This window comes from Salvia hispanica, chromosome 6 (genome assembly GCF_029641045.1).
Source record: "Salvia hispanica isolate PSC_SH4W2 chromosome 6, Shi_PSC_v1, whole genome shotgun sequence".
In the NCBI taxonomy this organism is placed as follows: Eukaryota; Viridiplantae; Streptophyta; class Magnoliopsida; order Lamiales; family Lamiaceae; genus Salvia; species Salvia hispanica.
In genome coordinates this window covers 31,336,636-31,353,911 of record NC_142697.1, presented here as the reverse complement: position 1 = coordinate 31,353,911, position 17,276 = coordinate 31,336,636, and the positions used below count along the sequence as shown (strand labels likewise).

The window sequence follows — 17,276 nt, the reverse complement described above, 5'->3', positions numbered from 1 at the left end:
AAGGGGAGGCGGAAGGGGAAGGGCGCATCGTCGGATGCCCAGTCGGAACCCCAGTTCATACAACAAGCCACGCTCTCTGCCAATGTCGCCAATCTGACGCAGCTGTACACGCTGTACTTCACCGGCGGCGGAACCCCAGAAGAGAAGCAGTCCCTCTGGTCGACCATCCAAAATTCGAAGATCCTGATGGGCCTCCCGCCGGACGCCCCTCCCTCTTAGTTTTTTAAATCTTTGTTTTTTTATGGTTTTTTATTTGTAGTTTTTTTTTTCTCGTTGTATTATATTTTGCAATGATTAATACAACGATGAATTGTTCATTATAAATCTATTTATTAAACACATTTGTAGGAAAAATTAAACAATATTAGTGATGATGTAAAAATGAAATGTTGAGTTAGGGAAAAATAAGGGAGAAATAAGGGAGAAACCATTGGAGTAGTTGGCTAAAAACTGGAGATAAATTTTGGTACTGATGTGGCGCTGATATGATAGAAGTTAGGGAGAAATAAGGGAGTTTTTAGGAAGAACATTGAGAATGCCCTAACATATTATAATATGTAGTTCTTGACTATAGTTCGAACCGTCTAATGACATTCCTGATGCAAGAAAGAATAAAAACATCCGAATTATAAGACGAGAGGACAATATAGAAAATGACAAATGATCAATCGGAAAAAATGAAACATTTATTTTACGTATAGAACACTATCATTTTTATATATCGACATACAATATTGATAGAAATATTTTGTAGTTTTCCACATGTTATGAAACGTGAGTGGAAAATAGTATATACATAGAATTAGGACTATATTGCTACTGTTGAGTGAATGACTCCGACTCTTTGGTTGTCAAAGATTATAAATTAGTAGTAATCATTATCAACCTTAATCAATTTTAGACTAAAGTTGATGTATCTAGGGACTAGGATTATAAACTTATAAATAATTATAGGAGTAATGATTATCAACATTACTCAATTTTAGACTAAAGTTGATGTATCAAGGAGTTAGATAAGTTGGTAGTATATCAAAGGACAATAATCTATAATGAATATCATCATTAATCAATTTTAGAATAAAGTTGATAGTTCTTTTTAATTAATGAAACGTGCTTTTTTCTCGTACATATATTTAATTTTTAATTGATAAATGAGCAATAATTGAAGGAGCATACAGTGGGCTCGTGAATTCGGGACCTTTGGCAATGGGAATTAACAACACTACCATTGGACCAACACATGCATACAAATAATTAAGTATTTTTTAGCCATAAATGTGTATGGTTGACAAATTGTGTGAATTGAGATGTTATCAGGTCAACATAATAACAAATCAAGTTGTTAAGGTGAAACCCGAACACAACCATTTGAGAAAATTCTAAATTCAAACATGAAACTGTCATGCTACATGCAAATTCGAATACGATTCGCGCACAACATAAATCTCCTAGCAATATGATTCAATTCAATTCGTGTTGACTTGGCATGGACCACGAGCGACTCGAATCCAACCTGTAACCTAATACAACTATGAAAACTAAGAAAATGATATCCTAATTTTAATTCTTATAAAAGAATAAAAAAATAATTATCTGAATCCAAGCCAAATCTTTTCCGACATTATCATGTGTTTATCAGGCTTCTCAATTGAAGTGAAAAAACACAAACACGATAAGAATTGACAATAACTCATTAATATCGTGCATGTTGGTTTTATTTTTATATCTCGTCGAAAATGTACTTTAAATGAAAGAGGGCGCGCGTGAGTTCCAACTATCACCGACCCCACTCCCACAGGCTACAAATAAACCAGAAACATAAAAAAGGCAAGTCTAAACCCAGAGCCGATCGTACACAGCACGCGCGTTGAGGAGCGCGGGAGGGAGTGCATAAAAATCCTACACCGTTATATCGCCGCTTCATTATCTCAACTGACATTACTCTACTGTGAGAGATTATAGTTAAATAATCAGAATTAGCGCTTAATCACTCACGCGCCCTCTCTCTTTCGAAATACACTCGCCCCACCACCATATTGCTCCATGCATCTATATCCACTGCGAGTGCCCAATCTCTTCTTCTCCACCTCCCCTTTCACCAACATTGCAGATTCCTCCTCTCTCTAACCTAGAGAGACACAGAATTGTTAGTGATAGTGGAGCGTTGGTAGTGCTCTTCCAACGTCGAAAGTTTCATTCCTTGTCTCTTTTTACCCCAATTTGCACACGCACGCCTCATCTATATGTGAATCCAACTGTCAACTACAAACTTCGCCGCACACCTCTTCCATTTCTCACACCTGCGGGCTACTGAATTGTCGCTCTCCCTCTCGCAGAGAGACAGAGAGTCATTTGATGCTTTGCGAGAGACGTGATTCGATTGCTGGTCCAGAATTTGCTAGAAGCCTCGATTACTAGGTTTAATTACTTCCTAGTCTAATTCGGTTGCTATTCCTCTGTAAAATTGCTGTTGCTGATTTCATGAATTCTAATGAAGGTGAAATTTTACTGATTTCTGTAAAATAGAGGCATTTTGATACGCATCTGTTTTTTTAGAAATTTTACTAATTAAGTAGTTGTTTTTCCTTGATCATGATTTGGTGAGTTGCTATTAACTTGTGTTTCTGCTATCAACATTTTTCTGAGATTTTTGCTTCTGTTGCAACCATATTTTTGCAGTAGATGATTCAAAATGGTGTGTGGTTTAGTTAGATGATAACTCAAGTTCGTTCACAGTCTTAAGACTTAAGCAATCTCAATACAATAATTGTAGTATGAATTATTGATCACCTGCCCTGTACACACATGCCAATTGTGAGCGAATTAGTATTCTTGCTAAAAACGTGACGGATTAGTTTAAGATTGTTTATTGGGGGTCGGTGTATAGTGTTAGTCCCTAGTGTTTTAATGGAAGTTGTGTGATTGAGTTTGAATTTTAGCTACAGAATCAGTCCTGTATGTAGAAAAAGAAACTTGGTTTGATTCAAATGTATTTCTATTCTTCAATCCAACTCATTTTTTCTCGGAGAAGGCTGTATTTCTGTATTTCACTGCTATGAATCTATGGTGAATGGTTGAATTTCCATCTAGGAGCAGATGAATATGCCACTTTAATGCTTTTACTTTTTGTTAACTTGCTTAGTAGAGCTTTTACATTTCACTAGAACTTTTAATCAATTTTTCATTTTATTATCCCAAATCTATGTTGTGCTGGTAGATGTATTCATATATGAGAACCAACAAGGAATTCATTCCTATAATTGGGAAATATGTTAGTCGTGCACTCAGCTGTTAACCTGCTGACATTCACATTTGTTTTTATTTCCACAATTTATGAGATTTCTAATGTTTTGGCTTGGCCTACTTCCTTCTCAAATTTATTTCATTTGTGGGCTTATATTGTAAAACTATTATCATCTTACTGCAGACAAGTTAATTGACACAATGTAAATGTATTCTCCGTAAAAGTCGTGCTGCTGGAAAAGAGCTAATCTTTCGCCAAAGAGGTTACACAATTTTCTTACCAAACATCTTTTGTTAGTGTCTATAGTTAAAGAGCTGATCTTTGACTTACCATGACTTTTCACCTTCAAGTGTCAATGTGTTGTACAAAAGAAATGCAACAGATTGAAAATGTGTACTATTAGCTGTCTTTGTGGACATTAATTTTTCTTACGTTTTAGACAGTTTTCATCATTTATGTTCTTCTTAATATCTCAAAAGTTCTTTAACTGCACTGATACTTTGAACTCCCTTATTTTCTTTTATTATTTAGTTATTAACAGGAGATCATGAATCTTGTTTTCTTAACATACTACGAAAATCCTTGTGGCTTCATATAGTACAGCTATAAGCTCTTGACTAATTATTTCCATTTCTTCCATCAAGTGGCTCCTAGGCGCTCAAACATTTCTATATTTCATGAAACAAATTATATATGTTTCTGACTAATGCTCATTTGGCTATGACGCAGAGAGGAGGGAATGGGTTCGTGGGCATACTTTGATCCTGAGTATGAGACATTAAGCATCAGAATAAATCCTCCACAGTTCAGTTCTAAAACCTTTGCATGTTTATCTATTTAAGAAAATTTATTGTTTGAGTCTTCTTGTATCTGTGATGGCCAGATCATATTTTCTGTTTTTGATTATTTTGCTATATTAGTATTTTGATATTCAAAGTTGAAATTTAGATTTGGTTGTTATATTATGTTAAACCAAGGTTTTGTTTTTGTATTTTAAATAAATAGTGTTCAATTATATTTGTTTCCTATTTCAGGGTTTCTGTGGACAACTCTAGCTGCAGGGAGTGCACTCTGGTCAAGGTAACCATCCAAAAACACCCCGATTACGGTTTGCATTCTGTTCCATATCTTTTTAAAATATAATCTACTGATATTTTAACATTCTAACGTGCATGATGAAGCTAATGTCAAGCAGGGCACTTTCAGTTCTATCAATAGTTGCAGAGTGACCTTTTTGAGTAATGAAAAGCAAGCAAGACATGGGTTATTAGTTACTAGGTTCAAAAATAAATTATTTGCTCACTGTGAAGACATAATGCACACATCTTCTCCTTAAAGAATATCCTAACTAAAGAGATGGTTGTATATGGCTATCCTTGTACTCCCTCCGTCCCAGAAAAGATGTCACAATTGTGGGACGGCACGAGATTTTAGGAGGTTTTATTTTGTGTGTTAAATGGAGAGAGAAAATATTATTTTTATATTCATGTGAGAGAGAACTTTTTCCAAAGTTAGAAATGTGACATTTTTTGTGGGACAAACTAAAAAGGAAAGTGTGACATCTTTTGTGGGACGGAGGGAGTACCATATTAAGAAACGGTTCTAGTTGAGTGGGCACAATGTAATTGCAATTTGACCTTGTGTTCGAGCATTTGCTTTGTTTTTGGTAAATATAAGTTACTGGGTCATGAAAACAGGTTATACTATTTGCTCACTTTGAAGACAGAAATCACATACCTTTCCTTAAACAATATCCTAACCAAAATGATGGTAGTTTATGCTATCCTTGTATATATCAACAGACAATTCTAGTTGAGTGAGTTCAATGTAACTGTAACTTGACCTTGTCTGTGAGCATTTTCATTATGGTGTTGGTAAAATGACGAGTTGAGTTATACGTTGGTCAGGTCGACAGCATGAACAAACCAGGGATACTTCTGGAGGTGGTGCAAATCCTCTCGGACCTTGACCTTATAATTACAAAAGCTTACATTTCCTCTGATGGCGGGTGGTTTATGGACGGTATGCTTGTTTTTCTTGACTTATTCCACCAAACAGCACTTAAAAGAACTCTCAGGTCTTGCTTTGAGGCTTTGAATATGATTTGAAATGAAATATTTGTAGCGACTTAATTTACCAATCATTTAACTTATTAACTATTTATAAGATGAAATGTTGACCATGGACCTGTAAATGTTATCAAACACTGTGAAGTTATAAGTTCATAATACTCATATGTTAGCACCTCTCTATGTGGGTCAGACGATTTCTATATGGTCATGTTAGGTTCATGTAAGAATACAAACCAACCACAAGCTGTTTTGGAGTTCTTTTTCATGGCTTCTATTCTTCTCTTTTTCAGTGTTTCATGTCACTGACCAGAACGGGCAAAAGATTAGCAACAGCAAGACTATTGAGTACATAGAAAAGGTATGCTGTACTTGCTCCCTTTGTAGTTTTCCTAAAGGAAATCATCTCCACTGAATTAACTCTGAAGCACAGGCTAAGCTCCACAAAATGTAAAGCGGGCATTTTCTTGTTTTCCGAACCCCTTCTATTAGAAAAATATGTTCATGTTGGGAATCATGTACATTTCCATGTCATAATATTCTTTATCATTATGTAAAAGTAGGCGCTGGGACCAAAAGGAAACATGTATGGCTTATTGAAGCCATCGACTGGGAAGAAAGCGGGGTTGGGCTCTATGGGTGACTGCACTGCGATTGAGCTTATAGGCCCGGATCGTCCTGGTCTCTTGTCGGAGATTTCTGCTGTGCTTGCCAATCTCCAGATCAATGTCGCTGCTGCTGAAGTTTGGACCCATAACGGACGGATAGCATGTGTTCTCTACGTTAATGATGACACAAACAACCGTGCTGTGGATGATGCCTCATGGTTGGCTGCTATGGAAGAGCAGGTCAAAAACATTCTTCGTGGGTATGGCACTGATGATTCCATATCTTTTACCAGCTATTCCATGGGTTCAACCCACATCGATAGACGCCTGCACCAGCTGTTCTTTGCTGATAGAGACTATGAAGTTACTGGAACCGAGCCGGACTCTCATATCAAACCAAATGTGACCATTGAGCGATGCGAAGAAAAAGATTACTCTGTAGTTACTGTCAAGTGCAAAGATAGACCAAAGCTCATGTTCGACATTGTGTGCACCCTTACAGACATGCAGTACGTCGTCTTCCACGCCACCATCTCATCCGATGGTCCCTATGCTTCACAGGTATCCACTCATTCTCGCCTCTTCCAATGCAGCTATGCTTGCTTTGATTCTGTTTACCCTTTGCATTCCGTTGCCTCTACTAATATAGGGAAGCTTCAATTAATAGGAATATTTCATACGCCAAATGGACGGTTGCACACTGCAGACAGAAGGAGAGAAAGAAAAGGCCATCAAGTGTCTCGAAGCAGCAATCAGACGAAGACCAAGTGAGGTAATTGAGATAATGATTTTTTAATGCAGTTGAAAAAGGATAATTACAAGTAGTGAATGCATGTATGTCTGTGTTGAAACATGATTAGGGTATAAGCTTGGAGCTTTGTGCAAAGGACCGAGTAGGGCTGCTCTCAGAGGTAACACGAATCCTCCGAGAAAACGGACTCTCAGTCACGAGAGCAGGTGTAACAACGGTGGGGGAGCAAGCCGTGAATGTGTTCTACGTGAGTGATGCATCGGGCAAACCAGTAGATGCAAGGACCATAGAAGCCCTGCGCAAGGAGACTGGGAAGACGATGAGGCTGAACGTGAAGATGCTGCCGATGAATACGAAAGCACTCGAAGCAAGTGGTAGGGCAAAGACTAGCTTCTTCCTTGGAGGTTTGCTGGAGAAGTTGCTCCATTGAGTTTGCACAACAATTTCTCTCTATTAAAAAACCTTAATGTATTCACAGCTTCCTGCAAGATTTCTATATATGGTGATTTGTCCCAACAGCATCAAAACTGTAAAAAATAAATCAAGAGCTGTAATAAAAAGCTGTACAATTAATTGTTGTTATCAAATTGGAACTCTTGTACATAAGGTATCCATGTAAATTATCAATATATTGGGGTCCTATATTTCGTTATTTCCATTTTTTTTATGTAAGTTGCAAATGTATATTTATATGTGATTTGGATTTCATTCAGTTTGATGACTTTATTTATTGTTCTGACAATTTCAGTATGTTATATACCACTGATCCACCCCTACAGCATGGAATCCATATATCATTTCTTGATTTTCTGGGAAATATGATTTTATCAATTTTAAATTTGAAAATTGTCTTTATGCTCTGATGCTACAATAATCAATATAATCGACAATATTCTATGTGCAACAGAAATATATTACGATGCGATATGAAAGTAATTTAATAAACTCAAGAACCTAAAAAATCAACATTATTTCCAATCGTAACGAGAAACAATTCCTTTTTTAAGTTGGATCTAATATTAATAGCTTATAGATTTATGAATTATGATTATGATTAACAGCCTATATATTTTACAATTTTGGGATTCCTCAAATTTGGGGGCCCTAGGAAAAATGTCCTAACCACCACATTGCTGAATGTTATTCACACAAAAAAAGGTGGTAAGTGGAGAGGTTAAATCAATGTATATATGTTCCCAAAATTCATAAAGATTATATCTAATGCATTAATAAACATTGTTTTGCATTGCAAAAGGCAACAGTTCACAGATAAAGGTTGTTTTGTTTTGCAAAATTCCTAAGCTCACACACAGAGACGTGTGAAATGAAAGAAACCAATCATATATAGATTCAAAGCAATAAGAAATTCAGTTGAAATCAGTTAGAAAGTTAATCGCAAATTTCAAAATTAGAAGGATTACTGATACAACTAAATTTATATATTAGAAGCATGAATGTATTTGATAACGAATCAATTACATGGGATATAACATCTTATAATATTGATTTATATATTTATTGTGACAATATACTCTCCATGTCCCATTAAGAATGAAACGTTTCCAAAAATAAAAACAACATATCTCTACTTTTTTTTCTTCTCTTATTATTCTTGCTTCATTAACTTACAAAACAACACTGCATAAAAACCAAATATTTCATATGTATTGCGACGGAGGGGGTATATGCTATTTATCAATGAATTAATGATACAAATGGCATGGATATTGATATGTACTCATCCCATTTCATAGTAATTGAGTTCTAGTATCTCTTTTCAGGATGTCTCTTTTCTTTTAGAAAAAATCAAAACCAATCATCTTAATTACTTGTACACTTTTCCCTTCACTAGTAATCTATTTTATTTTCTCTCCACTTACATTCTTTTGTCGACATAACCTTAATGCTTGTAAAGAAAATTAGTAGTGGCGACATAACCTTAATGCTTGTAAAGAGAATTAGTAGTGGAGCAATAGATAAAGAAAGATAGAACCTTAAAGTAATATATTTTAATCTATATTAAATTTCAATTAATTAAAGGAGCCTAATATCGTCGCATGAAAAACTTTATAAAAGATAATGGCAGACAAAAGTAGGATGGATAGCTAACTAACAAAGGGCCATAATGTGATAAAACACATACTCATGATTTGTCTATAAATACAGAATCATTGGCACCATTATTCTCATCATAAACAAAAATCTTAAAGTGTCATAGTTTCACTAGAAAAATGAGTTCCAAATTGCTTCTTCTTCTCGGCCTTGTCTTGGCTGTGGCTCTTCTGATCTCTTCAGAATTGGCTTCAGCCAGAGACCTTGCTTCCGTTGATCCATGTAAACCATTTCTTCAATATTTTCATCTCTCTCTCTATATATAATTTAATATATTGTATGCGTTTGTAAATACTCATTTGGTTTATAAGAAATTAAGAATAAATTTTGTCACATTTTAACAGGACACATGTTTTAAGAAATATAGTGAAAAATAGGTTAAAAAATAAGTAGAATGTAGGACCTACTTGTAAATATTACTCACTCCGTCCCAACTAAGTTGAATCGTATTCCTTTTTGGGACGTCCCAACAAAGTTGCGTCATTTCCATTTTTGATATAAAAAAAACATCCAATTATTCTTACCTTATTTCATCATCTACTTTACTCTCTCTTTATCTCTCCTATATTTTTCTCTTTTTTATTTTATTTTACTTTCATTTAATCTATTCAACATAATTTCTTAATTTCCCGGCCATAAGTTTTGTACCAACTTAGTTGGGACAAATGAAGTACTAATTTTATAACAAAATGTGGAGTAAATGAGAATGAGTTAGTGGAATGTAAAGTCCATTATAAAAAATGATATAGACGGACGTAGACATATATATGTGACAAAATATATAGTGTAGTAACGTTTGTAGTAATTTGATTGTTTATATAAAACAGCGGAGGAAACTGATGGAAGCAGCGGACACAATCATGGCGGACATACAGGCAGCAGTGGAAGAAGCGGAGGCGGCGGCCATGGAGGCCACGGCGGCGGCCATGGAGGAGGTAATGGTGAGAATTAAGTAGTAAAATTATATGGTGTAGTAACGTCTGTAGTAATTTGATTGTTTGTTTAAAACAGCGGAGGAAACCGATGGGCGCGGCGGATATGATCGGGGACACGGTGGCAGCAGTGGAAGCGGACACAGCAGTGGCGGACTTGGAGGTCACGGCGGCGGACATGGAGGCAAAGGTGGGAAGCAGTGATGCTGCTAAATATATACTCTCGTCCAAAAAAAATAGTCTTATTTATGGACAACACGAGTTTTAATGACAAATTAGTAAAGTAAGAAGAAGGCGAAAAGGTAGGTAAAGTAAGAGAGATTAAGTAAAATATGTAAGAGACGAGAAAAAGTGGGTAACGTGTTAGAGAGAAACTGTCCATTTTTAGAAATGAAACTATTTTTTTTGGACATCCTAAAATGATAAAATAAGACTATTTTTTATGGACGGATGAAGTACGGTATAGTTATGTTTGTAGTGATATGATTGTTTGTTGGAAATAGTGGAGGAAACCGATGGCCGCGGGGGACATGGTGGCAGCAGTGGTAGCGGACACAGCAGTGGCGGACGTAGAGTAGAGTAGACCGCGGAAGAGAACATGAGTTTTAATGAGAAATTAGTAAAGTAAGAAGAAGGCAAAAAAGTAGGTAAATTAGTAAGAGATAGCTTAAGGTAAAATATGGAAGAGAGGAGAAAAATTGGGTAAAGTGTGAGAGAGAAACTTTTCATTTTTAGAAATGAAACTATTTTTATTGGACATCCCAAAATGATAAAGTAAAACTAGTTTTCATGGTACAGATATACGGTATAGTTACGTTTGTACTAGTAATTTGATTATTTGTTTGAAACAGCGGAAGAAACTGATGGGCGCGGTGGATACAATCGGGGACATGGAGGCAGCAGTGGAAGCGGACATGGAGGCAACGGCGGCGGCCACAGAGGTCATGGCGGCGGCCACGGAGGAGGCAAAAGCAAAGGCGGGAATTATTGAAACGCAGAACTAAGAAGTTGCTAGTGTGTATGTGTGACATGCCATAATTAAATAAAATGCTATTGGTATGGTTTGAGCTTATGTTAGCACCTCTATTAACTACTCTTGTTAATTACTTTTCATAAAACAAAAATTCGGGCACTAAATTGTTTGATAAAAATGACTAACAAACTTGGGTACCAAACGCTCATAATTCAAGCATGAATTCGTAAATGAATAATGGTTTCTATACTTACCTACTTTTTCCGTCCATCATTAAATATCTCGTATTAATATTTTAACGATTAAATGTGTGAAATTTTTTTATCCTTCGTTCCACTTTCGGTTTAAAAAATAAAATGTCTCTTTATTTTAAGCAACTCGGATATATATGGCGTGGAAAGAGTGACCCAAAACTTTATATTTATCGATCTAATAGAGGAATGTGACACATTTTAGCTACTTGGCGACTTTATATTTTCTCCAATCCGTACAAAAGTAATACAAATTGTTGATCGTACACGCATCACACGTATAAAAGAATTATTTTAATATTTATGATAACAAATTAATACTATTATATTTGAAAATTAAAGTTTAAAAAATATACTATATTAATGTATCTCACTTTTGACTTTATCACCTCTATTCAATAATCTATTTGTATCTAATGAATATAACCATATTTTTCAAAAAAAAAGTAATTATGTAATTTAATTCTGTGCTATAAATTTTTAATAATATCATTGACACTTGCATGCTGCAGAGTTTCAAATTCTCAGAATTTATTCCCTTGGTTATGAAAGTCTTTTAAGTAATTTCTCTAAATATATTTTTTAAATTTTGAATTGAAAATAAGTGTGCCGGTAAGATGAAGTTTAAATGGTAAAAATAGTAGGCTGTAAAAGAATCATTAGTTTTTTGTTTGTGTGAGTTGCAATTATATCGAAGTAGTATGTAATTTGGATATTATACATTTTGACGAGTAAGGCCATTTCCAGCCATTTACGCTAAATTCAAATCCATTTTTGAGTATACGTCACATTAAAAAGTAGTTACGCTAAATTCAAACCCATTTTTGAGTATACGTCACATCAAAAAGTAGTTTTACTCCAATCATTTACACTATCTTTAAGTTTACACCATTTTTGAATATTTATCTAACAAAATTTTGGAGTAAACACCATATTTGGTGTTATTCCATTGAAAACTCCAAAAATGAGTTTGGGTTTGGTGTACGGTTGGAGAAATTATCTACACCAAAAATGAGTTTTGGTGTACGATTGGAGATGGTCTAATAAACTCAAGAACCTCAAAAATCAATATTATTTCCAATCGTAACGAAAAAAAATTCCTTTTTTTTTTAAGATGGATTTATGGATTTAAAATTAATAGCTTGTAGATTAATTGTTAATAGCCTATCCATAAACATATATATTTTAAAATTTTGGGGTTCCTCAAATTAGGGGGCCCTTGGCAAAATGTCCCACTACATAGGTGTTCTTCTCACAAAAAAAAGGTGGTAAGTGGATACGTTTAATTCAACGTAATTATATTCCTAAAATTCATAAAGATCTTACCTAAATGCATTAATAAACATTGTTTTGCTTTGCGAAAGCCAACAGTTCACAGATAAAGCTTGTTTTTACTTTGCAAAATTCCTCAGTTCACACACAGAGACGTGTGTGATTAGAGAAACTAATCATATAGATAATTGATTACGAGGGAACATCTTTTTTGATTCATAAACTTTGCTAAAATATCATTTAAATTTTGAAATATCATTTGAAATAACTTTTTTTATTATTTCCAAGTTTTTCTGGACGAAAGTACCCTCAATACCTTAAAGAGAATATATTTTTAATAAACTTATCATATACTCATATTTTTTATAAATATCTTTACAATATATTTTTGACGAATTTTCTAAATATAATTTGACCTTCAATATTATCACTTAATTTTGTGACATGCAAGTCAAATTGCTTCTTCAATTTTTTATATTAAAGAATTTTAAAATTGATAAAGAACTTTTCCTTAATAATAAAAAATTGAATAAGGATCTTTTCTTGCATGTCACAAAATTAAGTGATAATAGTGAAGGTCAAATTATGTTTAGAAAATTCATCAAAAATATATAGTAAATATATTTATAAAAAATATGAGTATATGATAAGTTTATTAAAAATATATACCTTTTAAGGTATTGAGGGTATTTTCGTCCAGAAAAATTTGAAAATAGTAAAAAAGTACTTCAATTGATATTAACCCATAGTTGACAAACCTCAAATGATATTTTGATAGTTCACGGATCTAAAATGACACTTTGGCAAAGTTCATGGACAAAAAAAGATGTTCCCTCATTTATTAAAAGTTACTATAAGAAATTGAGTTTAAACCATATATAATTAAAGTTAATCACATATTATAAAACTTAGAAGGATTACATGGGATATATCAACATCTCATAAAATTGTTATTTTTCTAATTTTTTTTGACAATATATGTAATTCATCAATGTTTTAATGATACAAATGGCATGGTCACATGGATGAAATATACTCATTTCATAGCAATTTATTCCTATTTCATTTAGTCTTTAAGTCTTTCAAGATGGTTTCAAAATAAGCAAATTCTTTTTTTCTTGAAAAAAGTAAAAAAAAAAGTCATTTTAATTTCTATTTTTTTCTCTGTACTTATCTATTTTATTTTCTACTTAACTATTGAACCAAAGGAGTAACACAGAAACATCTCATTAAGGGCATCCGCAATGGGGCGGACGATGCATCGTCCGTCGCATCGTCCGCCACTGCAGCATCGCGGACGATGGGTAACCCATCATCCGCGCCCGATACATCGTCCGTGGACGATGCGCAGAGGATACCCATCGTCCGTCGCATCGTCCGCCACTGTGGACGACGCGGACGATGGATCACGGACGATGCGACGCGGTTCCGTTTTTTTTTTTAATTTTATTAAATTTTTAAAACCTATATATTCCTCTCATTTTCACTTCATTTTTCTCACTTCACTTTCAAATTCACTACATTTTCAAGCAAAATGGATTCCGGAGATTATCCGAATAGTCCGATGTTCGGTGGTGCACGATGGCCGGGTACAGAACCCGACGAATACCGGTCATTCGACACCAACGCCGAGTACAATTCCGACTTTTCCACCGACTCATACGAGCTGTCCGACATGGAATCTTCTCCCCACCGCCCCTCCGCCGCCGCCGCTTCTGGGTCCGCCACCAAGAGGAAGCGGACCAAGGCACGAGCCCAGAAGTTGCCTACAACGGAGGTGTGCAAAGAGTTCGCCCCGGGAAGGACGAACTACTCCGACCCCGAATTTAGTGCTTTTTTGTATTTTGTGCTTTTTTTTATTTCTTATTTTGTAACTTTTTTTTTAATTAAGTAAATTTAGAATTTCCTTTAGTTGTGTTGTTTTTATTTACATTTGCAAACATAAAAATATAAATATAAAATAGAAGTAAAATGTTTAGGGCGGGTTATAGTCCGTCCCATTGCAGGTAGAATAAGAGGAGGATAAAATGCTGACGTGGCGGTGCATAGGGCGTCGCTTAGAGCGTCCCAATGTGGATGCCTTAAGAATGAGGATGAGTATGAATTAGGATGAGAATGGAGATGGAATAGAAAGAGAGTATGAATATATGGAATTAGATTTTTTTTTTGGAGTTAATAAACATTCTTTAAATTAATTTATCGACATGACCTTAATGTTTGTAAAGAGGATACGTATTGGAGCAATAGATTTGAGAAAGATTGAACATTAAATTAATATTTTAATCTAATATCGTCGCATGAAGTACTTTATAAAAGATAATGGAAGACAATTGGATTTGGATTCATTTAAAAAAGTAGGTTGAATAGCTACTAACATAGGGCCCACTTATCACCTCACCCCAATATGTGACAAAAAACATACCCATGATTTGTCTATAAATACATAGCTACTAACATAGGGCCCACTTATCACCTCACCCCAATATGTGACAAAAAACATACCCATGATTTGTCTATAAATACAGAATCAGTGGCACCGTTATTCTCATCAAAAACCAAAATCTTAGTAGTATCATATTTCACAAGAAAAATGAGTTCCAAAGTGCTTCTTCTTCTCGGCCTTGTCTTAGCTGTGTCTCTTCTGATCTCTTCAGAAGTAGCTTCAGCCAGAGACCTTGCCGCTGTTGATCCATGTATGCTGTTTCTTCAATATTTTAGTATTTTATTTCCTCTATATATATTGTGTGTGTGTTTGTGTAATACTACTAATAAAATGCAAAAAGGCATAAAATCAAGTAGGATGAGTTGAGTGAATCGTTTCGATGATGAGGTCTAGCTCAAGTGGCAAAATTAATTGAAACTGAAGAATGTTATTTTACTCTATACTCCATCCGGTCCTCGTCAAGTGTTCATTTTTTTTTATCACAAATATTCTACTAATTTTTTTTAACTCATTTTTCATTACAAGTATTACGAGAGAGTATATAAAAATAGATGGTGGTTTGTAGTAATTTGATTTTTTATTTAAAACAGCCGAGGAAACTGATGGGCGCAGCGGATACAATCTGGGCGGACATGGAGGTGGCCATGGAGGGGGCCACGGTGGTGGCCACAGAGGCGGCCATTGAGGAGGCCACGGAGGCGGCCATGGAGACAAAGGTGGGAAGTAGTAGTAGTGATGTTAAAAATGTAGTATGGTGTAGTAACGTTTGTAGTAATTTGATTGTTTTTTTAATTGAAACAGCGGAGGAAACTGATGGGCGCGGCGGACATGGAGGCAGCAGCGGAAGCGGACACAGCAGTGGCGGCCATGGAGGAGGCCACGGAGGTCACGGTGGCGGCCACGGAGGAGGCAAGGGTGGGAATTACTGAAAACGCAGAACTAAGCAGTTGCTAGTGTGTATGTGACATGCCATAATTAAATAAAATGATATTGGTATGGTTTGAGCAATTGAGCTTATGTTGCACTTCTATTAACTACTCTTGCTAACTAGTAGTACTACTTTTCATAAAAAAAAAACCTTGGGGCACTAAACACTCAATGACTCAATTCTAAATATTTTGATAAAAATGACCAACAAACTTGGGTACCAAACACTCATAATTCAACCATGAATTCGTAAATGAATGCCTACGGGTTTCTATACTACTTCCTTCGTCCATCATTAAATATTCCATATTGAGATTTTAAGATTTTCACGATTAAATGTGTTTCGTTCCATTCGGTTAAAAAATGTTTCTTTATCCACATATGACGACTCGACATGGATTTTAAAAAAATGTGATGAAAAGTGACTAAAAAAACGTTTAGTATATTAGTTAATAGAAAGAGTGATTCATTCACCAAAAATAAACAAAATCGTCCATCATTAAATATTTCATATTGAGATTTTAAGATTTTCACGATTAAATGTGTTTCGTTCCATTCGGTTAAAAAATGTTTCTTTATCCACATATGACGACTCGACATGGATTTTAAAAAAATGTGATGAAAAGTGACTAAAAAAACGTTTAGTATATTAGTTAATAGAAAGAGTGATTCATTCACCAAAAATAAACAAAAACAAAGTGAACAACATTACACAAACGGACCGAAATGATAAAAATAAACATTATTTTACGGATGGAAGGAGGAGTATATGTTCAATTAAGAAGTATTCTAAATTCATGACTCGGAATTTTTTGGACTACTCGCAGCGCCAAAATCTATTTTCTCCTCTCCTTAAAAAATTACTACAAATTGTTGATCGTACAAATTAACGTCACACCTATAAAAGATTATTTTAATAATGGAGTAGTAATATTCATGATATCAAATTAATATAAAACATTATATTATATTTGAAAATTAGAAGTTTTTAAAATTATATATCTCACTTTTGAATTTATCATCTCTAATCATTAATCTATTTTTATCTAATGAAAACGTAATAATGTAATTTAATTCTGTGCGATAAATTTATAATAATAAATTCATGGACACTTGCATGCTGCAGAGTTTCAAATTCTCAGAATTTATTCCCATGGTTATGAAAGACTTTTAAGTAATTTCTCTAGATATATGTTTAAAATTTTGATTAAAATAAGAGTACTGCCGGTAAGATGAAGTTCAAATGGTAAACCTAGTAGGCTGTAAAAGAATCAGTAGTAAATTGTATATTAATTATACAGTTTGATAATTAGTACTCCTAATAAACTCAAGAACCTCTACATTCAACATTATTTACAATCGTAACGAAAAACAATTCCTTAATAGCTTGTAGATTTATATTGGTTAAAAGCCTATAAACATATTTTAAAATTTTGGGTTCCTCAAATTAGGGGGCCATAGGCAAAATGTCCGACCACATAGGTGTTCTTCTCACAAAAAAAGGTGGTAAGTGGATAAGTTTAAATCAAAGTAAATATATTCCTAAAATTCATAAAGATCTTATCTAAATGCATTAATAAACATTGTTTTGCTTTGCGAAAGCCAACAGTTCACAGATAAAGATTTTTTTACTTTGCAAAATTCCTCAGTTCACACACAGAGACGTGTGCGATTAGAGAAACCAATCATATGGA

The 17,276-nt window shown here is 34.5% G+C and overlaps 2 protein-coding genes and 1 long non-coding RNA gene across 7 annotated transcripts; all 3 read left to right on the top strand.

Annotated features, from left to right (window-relative positions):
• The first annotated feature begins 2,056 nt into the window (after nt 1-2,056).
• Nucleotides 2,057-7,324, top strand: LOC125205590 (ACT domain-containing protein ACR3-like). Of its 4 annotated transcripts, none has more exons than XM_048104624.2 (9): nt 2,057-2,418; nt 3,428-3,506; nt 3,974-4,048; nt 4,279-4,324; nt 5,152-5,266; nt 5,607-5,674; nt 5,877-6,482; nt 6,589-6,693; nt 6,782-7,324. In XM_048104624.2, exons 3-9 carry the CDS (start codon nt 3,984-3,986, stop codon nt 7,100-7,102), a joined length of 1,326 nt encoding a protein of 441 aa, XP_047960581.1. In that variant the 5' UTR covers nt 2,057-2,418; nt 3,428-3,506; nt 3,974-3,983; the 3' UTR covers nt 7,103-7,324. The 4 variants fall into 4 exon arrangements, with proteins under 4 accessions (XP_047960581.1, XP_047960582.1, XP_047960583.1 ...); XM_048104625.2 differs by having other exon boundaries at nt 2,057-2,497; XM_048104626.2 differs by lacking the exon at nt 3,428-3,506.
• Nucleotides 7,325-8,849: 1,525 nt separating this feature from the next.
• LOC125204725 (uncharacterized) lies at nt 8,850-10,788 on the top strand. Of its 2 annotated transcripts, none has more exons than XM_048103440.1 (4): nt 8,850-9,006; nt 9,612-9,719; nt 9,796-9,906; nt 10,568-10,788. In XM_048103440.1, exons 1-4 carry the CDS (start codon nt 8,904-8,906, stop codon nt 10,705-10,707), a joined length of 462 nt encoding a protein of 153 aa, XP_047959397.2. In that variant the 5' UTR covers nt 8,850-8,903; the 3' UTR covers nt 10,708-10,788. The 2 variants fall into 2 exon arrangements, with proteins under 2 accessions (XP_047959397.2, XP_047959396.2); XM_048103439.1 differs by having other exon boundaries at nt 9,612-9,725.
• Nucleotides 10,789-14,769: 3,981 nt separating this feature from the next.
• Nucleotides 14,770-15,663, top strand: LOC125207830 (uncharacterized). Its single transcript, XR_007174027.2, has 3 exons — nt 14,770-14,905; nt 15,246-15,371; nt 15,457-15,663. It is a non-coding gene; the product is annotated as an uncharacterized LOC125207830 (long non-coding RNA).
• Nucleotides 15,664-17,276: the final 1,613 nt, after the last annotated feature.

Coding starts and splice junctions, on each gene's coding strand:
- LOC125205590 (XM_048104626.2), top strand. CDS start 3,984: ATGGGTTCGTGGGCATACTTTGATCCTGAGTATGAGACATTAAGCATC. Junction 4,049..4,278: donor ATCAGAATAAATCCTCCACA/GTTCAGTTCTAA, acceptor TTCCTATTTCAG/GGTTTCTGTGGACAACTCTA. Junction 5,267..5,606: donor TGGCGGGTGGTTTATGGACG/GTATGCTTGTTT, acceptor TCTCTTTTTCAG/TGTTTCATGTCACTGACCAG.
- LOC125204725 (XM_048103439.1), top strand. CDS start 8,904: ATGAGTTCCAAATTGCTTCTTCTTCTCGGCCTTGTCTTGGCTGTGGCT. Junction 9,007..9,611: donor CCTTGCTTCCGTTGATCCAT/GTAAACCATTTC, acceptor TATATAAAACAG/CGGAGGAAACTGATGGAAGC. Junction 9,907..10,567: donor CGGCGGACATGGAGGCAAAG/GTGGGAAGCAGT, acceptor TGTTTGAAACAG/CGGAAGAAACTGATGGGCGC.